The sequence below is a fragment of the Staurois parvus genome, unplaced genomic scaffold (genome assembly GCF_062004578.1).
Source record: "Staurois parvus isolate SC_StPar_1 unplaced genomic scaffold, SC_StPar_1.0 ptg001672l, whole genome shotgun sequence".
In the NCBI taxonomy this organism is placed as follows: Eukaryota; Metazoa; Chordata; class Amphibia; order Anura; family Ranidae; genus Staurois; species Staurois parvus.
The window spans coordinates 81,831-99,317 of record NW_028319468.1 but is presented as its reverse complement, the minus strand read 5'-3'; the positions used below and the strand labels follow the sequence as shown (position 1 = coordinate 99,317).

The 17,487-nt window shown below is 49.9% G+C and overlaps 1 protein-coding gene across 1 annotated transcript in view; it reads left to right on the top strand.

Annotated features, from left to right (window-relative positions):
• The first annotated feature begins 7,291 nt into the window (after nucleotides 1-7,291).
• LOC149434796 (DISP complex protein LRCH3-like) overlaps nucleotides 7,292-17,487 on the top strand; it is an 86,043-nt gene continuing 75,847 nt past the window's right edge. Inside the window, 1 exon segment of the mRNA XM_089663353.1 lies at nucleotides 7,292-7,502. Within this exon segment, the coding sequence (XP_089519479.1) occupies nucleotides 7,304-7,502 (199 nt within the window). The 5' untranslated portion in view covers nucleotides 7,292-7,303.

The following is a 17,487-nucleotide window of genomic DNA, read 5'->3' as shown; positions in this document are numbered from 1 at the left end:
AGCGCTTAATAGGATCCCTCTCACTGATCCCTCAAGTCTGCTGTCACTCCAAAGATCTGCTCCCACCGCATACAAATCTCCCTCAAGGGGTCAGCTCTCCAATAATGGCTCCTCTCCAGGCAAGATCAAATGCTGCGCTAACATCTTGGGGACACAAGATGGGGGATCAAGATGAGGGACAAGGGATCACAGATAGGTGGATAAAGAAGAAAGAAGTACAATTAAGAGATATAATGAAGGGAGGGGAAATATGTACACTTAGGGAATTGGAAAGAAAGAGGAAATTTTCACGAAAATGGATGTATGGTGTTATTTTCAGTTGAAACACTTCATAGGAAATCTCCCAAAACCACTAAGAAAAAAAGAGGATTGGAACCCTTTTGAGCACTTATTAGAAACAAGAGGAGATGGGAAGCATGGGACTTCTAAAATACATAAGATACTCACTGGTTTAAGTAAGGATATAAGGCCACTATACAGTGAGGAACAGAAGTATTTGAACCCCCTGCGATTTTGCAAGTTCTCCCACTTAGAAATCATGGAGGGGTCTGAAATTCACATTGTAGGTGCATTCCCACTCTGAGAGACAGAATGAAAAAAAGAAAAATCAGGAGATCACATTGTATGATTTGTAAAGAATGTATTTGTCTCGCACGGCTGAACAGAAGTATTTGAACCCCTGAGAAGATCCGTGTTAATATTTGGTACAGAATCCTTTGTCTGCAATTACAGAGGTCAGACGTTTCCTGTAGTTCCTGACCAGGTTTGCACTGCAACAGGGATTTTGGCCGACTCCTCCACACCGATCTCCTCTAGATCTGTCAGGTTTCGGGGCTGTCGCTGAGCAACACGGAGTTTCAGCTCCCTCCAAAGATGTTCTATTGGATTTAGGTCTGGAGACTGGCTAGGCCACTCCAGAACCTTGATATGCTTCTTACGGAGCCACTCCTTGGTTCTCCTGGCTGTGTGCTTCGGGTCGTTGTCATGTTGGAAGACCCAGCCACGACCCATCTTCAATGCTCTGACTGAGGGAAGGAGGTTGTTGCTCAAAATCTCACAATAATTTACAATGCTCCCTACACCCCATCCAAGTTCAATGTTCTAATAAAAACCATAAAAATACACCCCTAGACTGTTCCTTCGAGCCATTAAAAGAGTGAAGAAAATGCTGTGTGCCTGGCTTATGTGCATTAACTGGGGGGAAAGAAAACCAATTTACCAGCGGCTCATTAGGGGGTGCACTACCTTTCCCATGAAATCCTCTTCACTAAAATAGGAAAATATCAGGTTTGGAGACATTTACTCCTTCAACATCCTGTTTCCAGAGTGTCCATGGAATTTAGTTGACGTGACACTGTTGAGTCCGAGTTCACACATTGTTGCCCTCTCAGAACATTAGTTCTGATCACAAATAATCCTTGAATGACGATTATCATTTCCTAAATCTAGTCAATTAATGGTCACCCTAAGATATACTCCTTCCTTCCACCCCCAGTCCTTCTTAGAAGAGGATAGGTGGTGGGCTGCGGTTTAATGAGCACTTAGAGGCTCCTAGAAATAATAAATACTTTTGTGAAACCTTCAAAACCCTGAATACCTAAAACATTGTCGGAGTCATCAGACAAACCAGGCCCGGACTGGCCATAGGGCACACTGAGCATTTGCCAGATGGGCCGGGGCCGTCGGGCTTAGGAAGAGCAGCCTGTTGATGATTGGGCCGCACAGTAGGAGGTAAGTGGAGAGTGTGGTCTGGACAGCTAACACAGACTGTGGCCGCCGCTCACCTCCTGCTATGCCCAAAGCAGGGCTGACAGGAGGAGCGGTAGTCACGGCTCCAGTGACAGGCAGGAAGCGCTGCTGAGGACACACAGACACCTTCTTGGCCAGCCGCTACACATGGCCACACTGAAGGGACAACAACAACCTCTCTCCTTCACCCGCCAGCACACTGTTGCAACTCGTTGGTGGATTGGACTGTCTCTTTGCTGGATGGGCTGTCTCTTTGCTGGATGGGCTGTCTCTTTGCTGGCACCAATGATGGGGCACTATTCCTTCCACTGACCCCAATGATGGAGCACTATTCCTTCCACTGACCCCAATGATGGAGCACTATTCCTTCTACTGACACCAATGATGGGACGCTATTCCTCCCACTGATACCAATGATGGGGCACTATTCCTCCCACTGACACCAATGATGGGGCGCTATTCCTCCCACTGACACCAATGATGGGGCACTATTCCTCCCACTGACACCAATGATGCGGCACTATTCCTCCCACTGACACCAATGATGCAGCGCTATTCCTCCCACTGACACCAATGATGGGGCACTATTCCTCCCACTGATACCAATGATGGGGCACTATTCCTCCCACTGACACCAATGATGGGGCGCTATTCCTCCCACTGACACCAATGATGCAGCGCTATTCCTCCCACTGACACCAATGATGCAGCGCTATTCCTCCCACTGACACCAATGATGGGGCACTATTCCTCCCACTGATACCAATGATGGGGCACTATTCCTCCCACTGACACCAATGATGGGGCGCTATTCCTCCCACTGATACCAATGATGGAGCACTATTCCTCCCACTGACACCAATGATGGGGCACTATTCCTCCCACTGACAACAATGATGGGGCACTATTCCTCCCACTGACACCAATGATGGGGCACTATTCCTCCCACTGATAACAATGATGGAGCACTATTCCTCCCACTGACACCAATGATGGGGCACTATTCCTCCCACTGACACCAATGATGGGGCACTATTCCTCCCACTGACACCAATGATGGGGCGCTATTCCTCCCATTGACACCAATGATGCAGCGCTATTCCTCCCACTGACACCAATGATGGGGCACTATTCCTCCCACTGATATCAATGATGGGGCACTATTCCTCCCACTGACACCAATGATGGGGCGCTATTCCTCCCACTGATACCAATGATGGAGTGCTATTCCTCCCACTGACACCAATGATGGAGCACTATTCCTCCCACTGACACCAATGATGGGGCACTATTCCTCCCACTGACAACAATGATGGGGCACTATTCCTCCCACTGACACCAATGATGGGGCACTATTCCTCCCACTGATAACAATGATGGAGCACTATTCCTCCCGCTGATACCAATGATGGGACACTATTCCTCCCACTGACACCAATGATGGGGCACTATGCCTCCCACTGATAACAATGATGGGGCACTATTCCTCCCACTGACACCAATGATGGGGCACTATTCCTCCCACTGACACCAATGATGGGGCACTATTCCTCCCCCTGACACCAATGATGAGGCACTATTCCTCCCACTGACACCAATGATGGGGCACTATTCATCCCACTGACACCAATGATGGGGCACTATTCCTCCCACTGATACCAATGATGGGGCACTATTCCTCCCACTGACACCATTGATGGGGCACTATTCCTCCCACTGATACCAATGATGGGGCACTATTCCTCCCACTGACACCATTGATGGGGCACTATTCCTCCCACTGATACCAATGATGGGGCACTATTCCTCCCGCTGATACCAATGATGGGGCACTATTCTTCCCACTGACACCATTGATGGGGCACCATTCCTGCCACTAATATCAACAATGAAGCATTATTATTCCCACTGATACGAATCAATGCTGGGACAAGGTAATATAGAACCCAGTTGTCCTGTGGACAGATTCTCCCCCCTGAGCTGTGGATCTCTGCAGATCCTCCAGAGTTCCCATGGGCCTCTTGGCTGCTTCTCTGATGAATGCTCAGGCGGACGGCCATGTCTTGGTAGGTTTGCAGTTGTGCCATACTCTTTCCATTTTCAGATGATTGATTGAACAGTGCTCCGTGAGAGGTTCAAAGCTTGGGATATTTTTTATAACCTAACCCTGCTTTAAACTTCTCCACATCTTTATCCCTGACCTGCCTGGTGTGTTCCTTGGCCTTCATGATGCTGATTGTTCACTAATGTTCTCTAACAAACCTCTGAGGGCTTCACAGAACAGCTGGATTTATACTGAGATCACATGACACACAGGGGGGCTCTATTTACTAATTAGGTGACTTCTGAAGGCAATTGGTTCCACTAGATTTTAGTTAGGGGTATCAGAGTAAAGGGGGCTGAATACAAATGCACAGATTTATTTGTAAAAAATGTTAAAAACATTTCTCATTTTCCTTCCACTTCACAATTATGTGCCACTTTGTGTTGGTCTATCACATCCAATCCCAATAAAATACATTGACATTTTTGGCTGTCACATGACAACACGGGGAACATTTCAAGGGGGAGGGAAGACTTTTTCAAGGCGCTGTAGCATAGCAGTGTCAATTAGCATAAATATATAATGTGTTGCGCTCCCAGTGACAATATCTTTGATATATGTATCTAATTACCCTTAATATACAAATAATTCTCGGGTGATGAATAAAAATATACGAACTCAAAATATAAAAGTGATTTGAAAAAATATCAACCACTATAGTGTATATAAATATGATGATAATAACCGCAAAACCAATAAATGGAGCATTGTATACTAAAATATATAAATAAAAGGAATATACATCATAAATAGTGAATACTCAAAAATTATATATATATACTGCCAAATAATTGTGATATAAATGTCCTTTAAATTCAGTGACTTTGTGCTTGAATAAATCTCGATTTGGTGACTATTTTGTGAATCTGTGACTTTCTTTGAATCCTCAATTGGTAAAGATGTATGCTCACCTCCTTGTTAGCCTGCAATTAGGCTATACACACTTGTGGTTCACCTCCTATGGAACCTGCTTAGATGGAATTCCTCCCTTATGGATGGTGAGAACGTGGATGTGCGTTATCCTCAATTAGCCCATGTGCGTTTTTCCATATGTGGGGATAAATTGCCAGACATAGTGTTTTATCCTTATAAAAAGGTTTCTCCTTTATTGCTTTCCAACAGGTACACTCACATGTGTGATATGCGGTATAAGATGAAATTGCTCAGCTCTAATGATCCGCCAGCCGTCCGGCCAAGCACCTGCCGTCTGTCAGATACTCCAGCTCTCTCCGAGTGACACCGCAGCCCCACCCCTACGCGTTACGCCACTGGTCACGTGGCTTCATCACCCCCTGATGGCCACTGGTCACGTGGCTTCATCTTATACCGCATATCACACATGTGAGTGTACCTGTTGGAAAGCAATAAAGGAGAAACCTTTTTATAAGGATAAAACACTATGTCTGGCAATTTATCCCCACATATGGAAAAACGCACATGGGCTAATTGAGGATAACGCACATCCACGTTCTCACCATCCATAAGGGAGGAATTCCATCTAAGTAGGTTCCATAGGAGGTGAACCACAAGTGTGTATAGCCTAATTGCAGGCTAACAAGGAGGTGAGCATACATCTTTACCAATTGAGGATTCAAAGAAAGTCACAGATTCACAAAATAGTCACCAAATCGAGATTTATTCAAGCACAAAGTCACTGAATTTAAAGGACATTTATATCACAATTATTTGGCAGTATATATATATAATTTTTGAGTATTCACTATTTATGATGTATATTCCTTTTATTTATATATTTTAGTATACAATGCTCCATTTATTGGTTTTGCGGTTATTATCATCATATTTATATACACTATAGTGGTTAATATTTTTTCAAATCACTTTTATATTTTGAGTTCGTATATTTTTATTCATCACCCGAGAATTATTTGTATATTAAGGGTAATTAGATACATATATCAAAGATATTGTCACTGGGAGCGCAACACATTATATATTTATGACTTTTTTGGACACCTAGGTAGTGTTGTGTTGAGTGTTCGCGATCCTATATATATTTTGGACAACTAGTGTCCATTCTCTTGATTTTGAGAGGTTAATATTGGGTGGATACAGACTGGCTCGCAAGTCACACAGATATTTGCTAAGTGTCAATTAGCAGTCATACATGGAATGGAGATGGTACAGATGGATATTGCTCACAGACATTGACCTGTGATAGAGCAGAGAAGACATGAGGATGAGAAAACTGGTTGAAGTGACAGTAAAACTGCGACAACACTCGTAAAAGAAACACTCAGGAAGGGAACATGTTGTCTGCATCTAACCCCTGACTGCGACTTCCTCATAGGCTGAACATACCATCCATTCATACATATCTATTATCTATATACTCATGATTCTGGGTGGAGAATCATGATGCTGGTGGAGTCCCCAACATACTATAACTATATATACAGCTATAGTATGTTGGGACTCCGTCAGCATCATCATGCTCCACCCAGAATTATATCTATCTATATATATATATATATATATATATAATTTTTCTTTTTTTGTATGTATATATACTTTCTTTTGTATGTGTGTGTGTGTGTGTATATATATATGGATAGATTTTAAGAAGAAGAAGCCAGGTGCTCCGCCCCTCATCAGCATGCTCCACCCAGAATTATATATATATATATATATATATATAATTTTTCTTTATTTTTGTATGTATATATATTTTCTTTTGTATGTGTGTGCATATAAATATATATATATATATATATATATATATATATATATATATTTTTTTTTTTTTTTTAAATAAGAAGATGCTGGGTGCTCCGCCCCTCAGCAGCATGCTCCTCCCAGAATTATATATATATATATACACATTTTAATAAGAAGATGCTGGTGGCTCCGCCCCTCATATTCCACCCATAAGTGAAGTATTATTTTTGGGTGTGTTTGCCCTTTAAATATGAATGGTCAGCCCTGTGGGCAGTGGGCTGCCATGCTGTTCAGTGTAAATCCAGAATAGGTCAGGAGGTGGCAGCAGCGAGCCGCACAATGAGATGGGAATGATAATATTATGATAAGGAGTAACATTGTATCTCTTCTCTCCCATCCTGTGCCCAGCTGGGAGCTTTTCTGTCATCTGATTGGTTGCCCCAGTTCTCAATCACTGTAAATCTGTTCAGGAGGGCGGGGTCTGCAGCCCAGGTTTATTTCATGGTACCACTCAGTTCCGTTACTGACAGAGGAGGTGTGTCTAGATAGTTGATATGCCCCTGATTGGTTGAAAGATCAAGGAAGGTGGGGCTGTTTTTGTACAGTCCGCTAGTGTAAGGGCGGAGATTAGGATAGGTCGGAGGTGATTGGCTGCCCGTCTTCTCGTCGTCGCTCAGCAATGCCTTGGGCGCTGGTTGGTTGGGGGTTAGAGGGCGCTCTGTGATTGGCTGTTGCCTGGCAGCGTTGCGGTCCCGGCTCATTCCGCTCTCAATGGCGGCGGGGAGCGATGAAGAGGAAGGCGGCGGGGAGGGAGAGAGCGATCTACACCGACCGGGAGGGGGCAGGAGGAGCGCCGAGAGAGCCCTGGAAGAGGCGGCCCGGACCGGGGACTTGAGCCTGAGCGGGCGGAGACTGAGGAGTATACCCGAGAGGGGGCGGAGCTACGACCTCACCGACCTGACCCGAGCGGGTGAGAGATCCCAATATCTCTGTGTCTGACCCCAAAATCTTTGTCTGACCCCAAAACTGACACCAAAGTCAGGGTGTGACCCCAAAACTGACACCAAAGTCAGTGTGTGACCCCAAAACTGACACCGAAGTCAGTGTGTGACCCCAAAAATGTCCCCATATGAGTGTGTGACCCTAAAATCAATGTTACCCCAGAAATTACCCTAAATGTGTATGACCCCAAAATTGATGTGTGACCCCAAAAATTACCCCATATGTGTGTGACCCCAAAATCAATGCGTTACCCCAGAAATGACCCTACATTAGTGTATGACCTAAAAACGGACCCCAAAATCTTTGTGTGATCAAAAAATGACACCAAAATCAGTGACCCCCAAACTGACCCTATAGGAGTGTGACCCCCAAAAAATGTTACCCTAGAAATTACCCTTTATGACCTCAAAACTGGCCCCAAAATCAGTGTGACCCCAAATCTGGCCCAGTATCACTGTGACCCCAGAATTGGCCCTATATTGCTGTGTGACCCCCCAAAATCAATGTGTGACCCCAAAACTGGCCCCATATCACTGTGACCCCAAAATGTACCCCAAAATCAATGTGTGTCCCCACAATACTGACCTTATACCATTCCCCACTCACTGAGCCACCCCAGAGAGGGAGGAGCTAAGATCTGGCTGACCTGATCCAAGCGGATGAGAGGCCCCGTGAGAGCAATATCACTGCATGATGTAAATGTCAATGTGTGGCCCCAACAGTGACCCCATATCAGTGTGTGGCCCCAACAGTGACCCCATATCAGTGTGTGACCCTTTATTGGTGTGTGACCACATACCATCCCCCACTGACTGACCAGTAGCTGAGAGCCATCAGAGCTTTGACCTGACCAGGTAACACCAAAATCAGTGTGACCTCTAAAATGACCCCGCATCGGTGTGTGGCCCCCAGTGCTGACCTACTGACCAACCAATAGCTGAGAACCATCAGAGCTATGACCTGACCTGAGGAGGTGAGATACTGAATGCCCTGACCCCCAACCCGCCTGACCCGGGAGAGGTCGGGGCCCGTCCCCCTCCTAACCCGCCTGACCCGGAAGAGGTCGGGTCCCGTCCCCCTCCTAACCCGCCTGACCCGGAAGAGGTCGGTTCCCGTCCCCCTCCTAACCCGCCTGACCCGGGAGAGGTCGGGGCCCGTCCCCCTCCTAACCCGCCTGACCCGGGAGAGGTCGGTTCCCGTCCCCCTCCTAACCCGCCTGACCCGGGAGAGGTCGGTTCCCGTCCCCCTCCTAACCCGCCTGACCCGGAAGGGTCGGTTCCCGTCCCCCTCCTAGCCCGCCTGACCCGGAAGGGTCGGTTCCCGTCCCCCTCCTAGCCCGCCTGACCCGGGAGAGGTCGGGTCCCGTCCCCCTCCTAGCCCGCCTGACCCGGGAGAGGTCGGGTCCCGTCCCCCTCCTAGCCCGCCTGACCCGGGAGAGGTCGGGTCCCGTCCCCCTCCTAGCCCGCCTGACCCGGGAGAGGTCGGGTCCCGTCCCCCTCCTAGCCCGCCTGACCCGGGAGAGGTCGGGTCCCGTCCCCCTCCTAGCCCGCCTGACCCGGGAGAGGTCGGGTCCCGTCCCCCTCCTAGCCCGCCTGACCCGGGAGAGGTCGGGTCCCGTCCCCCTCCTAGCCCGCCTGACCCGGGAGAGGTCGGGTCCCGTCCCCCTCCTAGCCCGCCTGACCCGGGAGAGGTCGGGTCCCGTCCCCCTCCTAGCCCGCCTGACCCGGGAGAGGTCGGGGCCCGTCCCCCTCCTGACCCGGGAGAGGTCGGGGCCCGTCCCCCTCCTGACCCGGGAGAGGTCGGGGCCCGTCCCCCTCCTGACCCGGGAGAGGTCGGGGCCCGTCCCCCTCCTGACCCGGGAGAGGTCGGGGCCCGTCCCCCTCTTGACCCGGGAGAGGTCGGGGCCCGTCCCCCTCCTAACCCGCCTGACCCGGGAGAGGTCGGGGCCCGTCCCCCTCCTAACCCGCCTGTCCCGGGAGAGGTCGGGGCCCGTCCCCCTCCTAGCCCGCCTGACCCGGGAGAGGTCGGGTCCCGTCCCCCTCCTAACCCGCCTGACCCGGGAGAGGTCGGGTCCCGTCCCCCTCCTAACCCGCCTGACCCGGGAGAGGTCGGGTCCCGTCCCCCTCCTAACCCGCCTGACCCGGGAGAGGTCGGGTCCCGTCCCCCTCCTAACCCGCCTGACCCGGGAGAGGTCGGGTCCCGTCCCCCTCCTAACCCGCCTGACCCGGGAGAGGTCGGGTCCAGTCCCCCTCCTAACCCGCCTGACCCGGGAGAGGTCGGGGCCCGTCATCCTCCTAACCCGCCTGACCCGGGAGAGGTCGGGGCCCGTCATCCTCCTAACCCGCCTGACCCGGGAGAGGTCGGGGCCCGTCATCCTCCTAACCCAGGGGTACAGTAAAGGTGTAATCAGTCACACTCTGACCACACTGTCCTCCTCTGGTTGTCTCTCATTGGGTTTGGTCGCTCGGTCCAGTTGGAAAACTTTTGTTGGACTTGTAGGATTTCTAGTTCTGGTTTGCAGGAAGTGACTGGCGCTCCTTGTCATATGGAAGGACCTGTTGGGGTCCAATGACTGGAAGCAGGTCAGATGGATTAGGAGGCCAGGAGAATGTTGGCTTTCTTTTAAGATGTATTAGCATTGACTTGGAGGAGGTCAGCTGCAGGCCGGGAGGAGGTCAGCTGCAGGCCGGGAGGAGGTCAGCTGCAGGCCGGGAGGAGGTCAGCTGCAGGCCGGGAGGAGGTCAGCTGCAGGCCGGGAGGAGGTCAGCTGCAGGCCGGGAGGAGGTCAGCTGCAGGCCGGGAGGAGGTCAGCTGCAGGCCGGGAGGAGGTCAGCTGCAGGCCGGGAGGAGGTCAGGACCTTTGTTGATGAGCTTGTGTTTTCATTGGATGGGTTTTACATTCAAGTCTTTGGCTATGCAAACCCCACTTGAAGCAGGCCAGGAGGAGATTGGTTTTCGTTGTATTAAAGTGGCTGTAAAGGCTGAAGGTTTTTACCTGCACACATTCTATGCCTTGTGTGCGCAGCAGTGCCCCCAGACCCCCCTAATACTTACTTGAGCCCCATCACGATCCAGCAATGTGAACAACAGCCTTAGCTGTATGGGGTCTCTGCCTCTTCTTTGGCTGAGACGTCAAGCGGGAGCCACTGGCTCCTGCTGCTGTCAATCACAGCCAGTCAACCAATGAGGAGCGGGGGGGGAAAGTCACCAGCTCCATATGTGTGAATGCATCAAAGTATCATCCATCCAGCATCGTGTCGAGGTAGCGCCCATCCAGCGTCGCGTCGAGGTAGCGCCCATCCAGCGTCGCGTCGAGGTAGCGCCCATCCAGCGTCGAGGTAGCGCCCATCCAACGTCGCATCAAAGTAGCTCCCATCCAGCGTCGAGGTAGCGCCCATCCAGCGTCGAGGTAGCGCCCATCCAACGTCGCATCAAAGTAGCTCCCATCCAGCGTCGAGGTAGCGCCCATCCAACGTCGCATCAAAGTAGCGCCCATCCAGCGTCGAGGTAGCGCCCATCCAGCGTTGAGGTAGCGCCCATCCAGCGTCGAGGTAGCGCCCATCCAACGTCGCATCAAAGTAGCGCCCATCCAGCGTCGAGGTAGCGCCCATCCAGCGTTGAGGTAGCGCCCATCCAGCGTCGCATCGAGGTAGCGCCCATCCAGCGTCGAGGTAGCGCCCATCCAGCGTCGAGGTAGCGCCCATCCAACGTCGCATCAAAGTAGCGCCCATCCAGCGTCGAGGTAGCGCCCATCCAGCGTTGAGGTAGCGCCCATCCAGCGTCGCATCGAGGTAGCGCCCATCCAGCGTCGAGTCGAGGCAGCGCCCATCCAGCATCGGGTCGAGGCAGCGCCCATCCAACGTCGCGTCGAGGCAGCGCCCATCCAACGTCGCGTCGAGGCAGCGCCCATCCAGCGTCGCGTCGAGGTAGCGCCCATCCAGCATCGAGTCGAGGTAGCGCCCATTCAGCATCGCGTCAAGGTAGCGCCCATCCAGCGTCTCATCAAAGTCAATACTTTCCTATTGGCTGAATAAAAATACAAAACACATAAAAATTGTGTGAGTGTTCAAAAATGCATAAATGGCAGCATGTGAACCCAGCCTAAGTCACCCCTCAGGTCACTGCTAGGGCTCATAGAAAACAAATCTTCCCATTCACGTGGCAATACGTTTGAAAGAACGCAGACGTGCGGCATTTTTCTGCAGTGCACTGGATGGCACCGCAGGTAACTGCAAGGCAATGCACAGTAGGACTGTGCACTTTGTACACTGCCAATAAAGTTAAAAGAAAAAAAAGCAATAAACAGTGCCTTGTGTTTGTAATGGTGGCCATACATGGCGCAATACCATTGATTCGCCAAAATGATCAATGGAGCGAGACAAAGCGATGCGTGGCCGATACTGATACAAGTCAATCGTTTGTAGTAGGGGAAAAACGCTCATACAGGGTCCACCGACGGTGGGGCAGGCTCCATTTTTTTTTTAAATTATGTTTAAGTGCTTTGGCGTAATTTTTTGTTTTCTTTTACGTTTTGTTTTTTTCCCATTAAAACTTTATTTATATCACACAGGAATCAAACGTCCCAATGTGATTCAATGTTGTTATGACGGGTTCTCTTTAATGTCTCGTTACCCTCCATTGAAGCTAATGGAGCACGGATCGCGCTTCTTCCCGAGCCGCAGAGGCCAGGGAAAATGAGCGCAGAACCCAGAGGTGACGTAACGCGCATCGTTCCCGGGATCTTGGTGAGATCCGCCATCGATCGTTCTCTGGGGTCCCTCCCCTCTACCTGGCAGCCATGGGGTTCCTGGACCCTGCAGGTGGGAGGGCTGAGCCTAGGAAGTAGGGGTGGGCGTAGTGGAATGTATCCGGGGTGCGTAGATTTTTTTTTTCCCCATTTCATTAGATTTCACAGAGGATAATGCAGGCCATAGACGGGTCAAAAATCGGCCGATTTTCGCACCGTTTGTGGGTTAATTGGTTGGCCGTTTTGGCACATTTTTTTTTATCGCTGAAGGTGGAAAAAAATCGGCCAATTTTTCCCGGCAATGATAGGCAAATCGGCCGATCTTTTTACCGATAAAAAATCTGCGTATGAGCCGTGACCTGCAAGAAGAAGAAGAAGAATTCCAGTCCGCTATTATATTTGACATGAAAAGTCTTGCAGTTGCAACATTGTATCTATTTGTATCCGAATAAAAACATCTGTATCTGAAATGGATACAAATAGATACATTGTTGCAACTGCAAGACTTTTCATGTCAAATATATTAGAGGAGCTCTCTGCAGGGACAGAAGTAATTAAATGCCGGCCGTAGACGGGACGAAAATCGGCTGATTTTTTTTTTTACTGTTGGTGGCAGGGGCGGACTGACATCTCATGGGGCCCCTGGGTAATAGGGGATCATGGGGCCCCTGTGTCCTTGGCCAAACTCAAAAAAGCCTATGAAAAAGGTACTAGGGGCACCTCATGGGGCCCCCTACTGACCCAGCGCCCTCGGGCAGTGCCCCAGTTTCCAAATGGTCAGTCCGCCCCTGGTTGGTGGTAACGTCGGCCTATTGAACGACCGATTTTTCGTTTTTTTTTTTTAAACCGGACAGTTTTCGACCCGTCTATGGACTGCATAACTGTCACTTTGTTGCAAATAAGTGTCAGTTATATTCCTGTATGAGTGGAGCACCGTGTGCAGATGCGGGAACTCGGTGTCCAGGTCTTTCCTTCGGAGAGGTTTCTTTACTTTTATAGTTCTCAATGGATTTTATGACCTCCTTGCTGTGCGGGGGGGGGGGGGGGGGGGGTTAGATGATGTGAGGCACCCCCCGGGGGTTGGTAGTTGTCAGTTATGTAGAGGTGGGGTGCGTCCTGTATAGAGTGGAGGTTTCCTGGTATAGATTACAGCCTGATGACAGGAGAGGAATGCGCCCCATCTGTGCAGACATGTGCCAGGAATTATCTGCTATCACCGTCCCCAGAAACAGCAGAGCCTGCAGGATGGCGGCTTCTCCCCATCTACAGCAACCTCGGATTTACATCCCGCCTTCATCTCCATCCGGCTGCTCATATATTCCTTCTTACCAATCCCTAGATATGGTGGCTGCTTTAGTTTTATATTATTTCAGCATTTTTTCCTTTTATTTCAAACTTCCTGTCCTAGGGTGACAACACTCACCAGTATCCAGTTAATATTGTCAGGACTGGAAATGCTAAGACCACAGAGACTGCCGGCGCGGCCCGGGAGAGGGCCGGAGACTGCCGGCGCGGCCCGGGAGAGGGCCGGAGACTGCCGGCGCGGCCCGGGAGAGGGCCGGAGACTGCCGGCGCGGCCCGGGAGAGGGCCGGAGACTGCCGGCGCGGCCCGGGAGAGGGCCGGAGACTGCCGGCGCGGCCCGGGAGAGGGCCGGAGACTGCCGGCGCGGCCCGGGAGAGGGCCGGAGACTGCCGGCGCGGCCCGGGAGACAGCCGGAGACCTCTACAGGCTAGACAATGGCACCCTGACTGCCATTAGGTATCAGGATGAGATCCTTGGACCTATTGTCAGACCCTACCCTGGTGCAGAGGGTCCTGGGTTCCTCCTGGTGCAGAGGGTCCTGGGTTCCTCCTGGTGCAGAGGGTCCTGGGTTCCTCCTGGTGCAGAGGGTCCTGGGTTCCTCCTGGTGCAGAGGGTCCTGGGTTCCTCCTGGTGCAGAGGGTCCTGGGTTCCTCCTGGTGCAGAGGGTCCTGGGTTCCTCCTGGTGCATGACATTGCCCGGCCTCATGTGGGGAGAGTATGCAGGCAGTTCCTGGAGGATGAAGGAATTGATACCATTGAATGGCCCCCACGCTTTCCTGACTTCAATCCAATAGAACACCTCTGGAATGTCATGTTTCGGTCCATCCGACGCCACCAGGTTGCTCCTCAGACTGTCCAGGAGCTCAGTGATGCCCTGGTCCAGATCTGGGAGGAAATCCCCCAGGACACCATCCGTGGCCTCATTAGGAGCCTCCTCCGACATTGTCAGTCATGCATACAAGCACATGGGGGCCACACAGACTACTGAGGACCATTCTGAGTTGCTGCAATGAAATGTCAGCCAAATGGACTCGCCTGCTGCATCATTTCTTCACTCTGATTTTCAGGGTGTCTTTGAATTCGGTCCTCTGTAGGTCGATCATTTTCATTTCCATCCAATGATGGGGCGTCCTTACTTTCCTCACCCATCCCCCGTCCATGTCAGTATAGAGATCCAGCAGGAGATTCCTCCCCATTGAGATCTGATGGGTTGTCAAAGTCCTCCTTTCATTTTTTTGAGCCGTGTATATACACTATATTTCCAAAAGTAATGGGCCGCCGGCCTTTCCACACACATGACCTGGAATGTCCTCCCAGTCTTAGTCAAAACGCATCAACACATCAAACTCCTGTACAAAAATACAAATTGCACCACAAAAAGCACTGCAGAAAATGATCAAATGCAAACTGCATAAGTGTGAACCTAGCTTTACACTTGGCACAATGCAGTCAGGCAAGTACTGTTCTCTTGGCAACCACTGAACCCAGACACGTCCATCGGATTGCCAGACAGAGAAGTGTGATTGGTCACTCCAGTGAACACATCTCCTCTGCTCTAGAGTCCAGTGTCGGCGTGCTTTACACCACGGCATCGGACGCTTTGCATTGCACTTGGTGATGGAAGGATTGGATGCAGCTGCTCGGCCATGGAAACCCATTCCATGAAGATCTCTACGCACTGTTGTTGGGCTCATCTGAAGGCCACACCAAGTTTGGAGGTCTTTAGCTATTGACTCTGCAGACAGTTGGTGACTTCTGCGCACTGTGTGCTTCAGCATGCGCTGACCCCGCCCTGTCATGTGACGTGGCCTACCACTTGGTGGCTGAGTGGCTGTTGTTCCCAGTGGCTTCCACTTTGTTATAATCCCACTAACAGTTGAGCGTGGAATATTTAGTAGCCAGGAAATGTCACGGATGGACTTATTGCCCAGGTGGCCCCCTATCACGGGACCACGCTTGGAGTCACTGAGCTCCTGAGAGCGACCCATTCTTTCACCAATGTTTGTAGAAGCCGTCTGCATGCCTAGGGGCTTGATTGTATACACCTGTGTCCATGGAGGGGATTGGAGCGCCTGAATCACATGATATGGAGGGGATTGGAACACCTGAATCACATGATTTGGAGGGGATTGAAACACCAGAATCACATAATATGGAGGGGATTAGAACACCTGAATCACATGATTTGGAGGGGATTGGAACACCTGAATCACATGATATGGAGGGGATTGGAACACCTGAATCTCATGATATGGAGGGGATTGGAACACCTGAATCACATGATTTGGAGGGGATTGGAACACCTGAATCACATGATTTGGAGGGGATTGGAACACCTGAATCACATGATTTGGAGGGGATTGGAACACCTGAATCACATGATTTGGAGGGGATTGGAACACCTGAATCACATGATTTGGAGGGTGGGGCCAATACTTTTGGCAAGTGTGTGTGTTTGTCTATCTCTGGTAAAGTGGTTTTAACCCCTTTGCGCCGGTGCCTCCCGGCCCTCTAAGGGTTTCAGAAGCCGGGGGGCGGGGTTTAGGGTCATGTGACTGCTGTGACACGCTGTCACGATGGTCACATGATCGGGAAAGGTCCCGATCAAAAGAGGAGATCGGGACCTTTCCGTGAGTACCAGACATGTGTGCTGGGAGTGCGCAGGGAGCGCTCTCAGCACACATGTCTTTTTTTAATAGAACGCAAATGTGCGGGCGCTCAGCATCTAGGCCCAGACGCCGGGAGGCCGCACATTTGCATTTGGCCGGCGTGAAGACGTTAACCATAAAACCCCCAGGCCAATTCTGACCTTTGTCTCTCACATGTAAAAAATATATATAAATAAAAAATAATATAAAGCAGAGGCCCCAGAGAATAAAATGGTGGGTGTTGCATTTTTTTATGTCACACTTTATTTGCACAGTGGTTTATCATACGCAATTTTACACCTGCATTGTGTAGAGAAGAACAGAGACCCAGTGATGACGTCACTGAGCCTAATATAAGGTATTTAATTAGCCACTTGATTGCTATTAGAGGTGGTGGGAGGAGTCACCCCCTCCTTTCCCCGCCCAGTGACTTACCCTACAGCTTTTCGAGGAACGGAAGGTCCCCAATCAGCTCTATAGTATAGGAAACCAAAAAGCGACTAGTACTTTGTTACTTCCCGTTTCCTCCGGCAGTTTTTTTTATTAGGAAGTCTCAGATTACACCGATCTTGGTCTGATCTGATGCTTTCAAGGGCAGAGAAGACATTCAGGGTCTAATAGACCCCTGATCTCCCCATAAATAGGACCTGTCACTGCCTATTGCTACCACAAGGGATGTTTACATTTCTTCTGACAGCAATAAAAGATGTGAAGAAATGATGCCAAAATTGAAAAAAAAAATTATAAAAAAATCTAAAAAGCTCCCCCGTGCTTACAAGCAAAGGCAATCAGACGTGTTGGTCTCCGCACGCATATGTAAACGTTGATCGCACCACACCTGAGGTTTCACCGCAAGCGTCGGAGTGAGAGCGATATTTCTCCCACCAGACCTCCTGTGTAACTCTAAACTGGTAGCCTGTAAAGGCTTTTAAAGCATTGCCTAGGATACCGCAGTTTGGCACCATTTAATGCGCGTGGCATGTTTGGTATCTGTTTACTCGGCGTAACACAGTCTTTTATATCTTACCCAAAAAAATTGGGTATTGTGTTTGTGTGCATTAAAATCTATTAACGTGTATTTTTTGAGTTAGAAGAAAACCACTGCACACATTTAAAAAATAAAAATGGCAAAATCTACCATTTTATTCACTAGTCTCTGCTATAACAAAATACATAAATGTTTGGGGGTTCTAAGCAATTTTCTAGCAAAAAAAGCCGATTTTTACATGTAAACTGTATCAAAAAAAGGCCATAG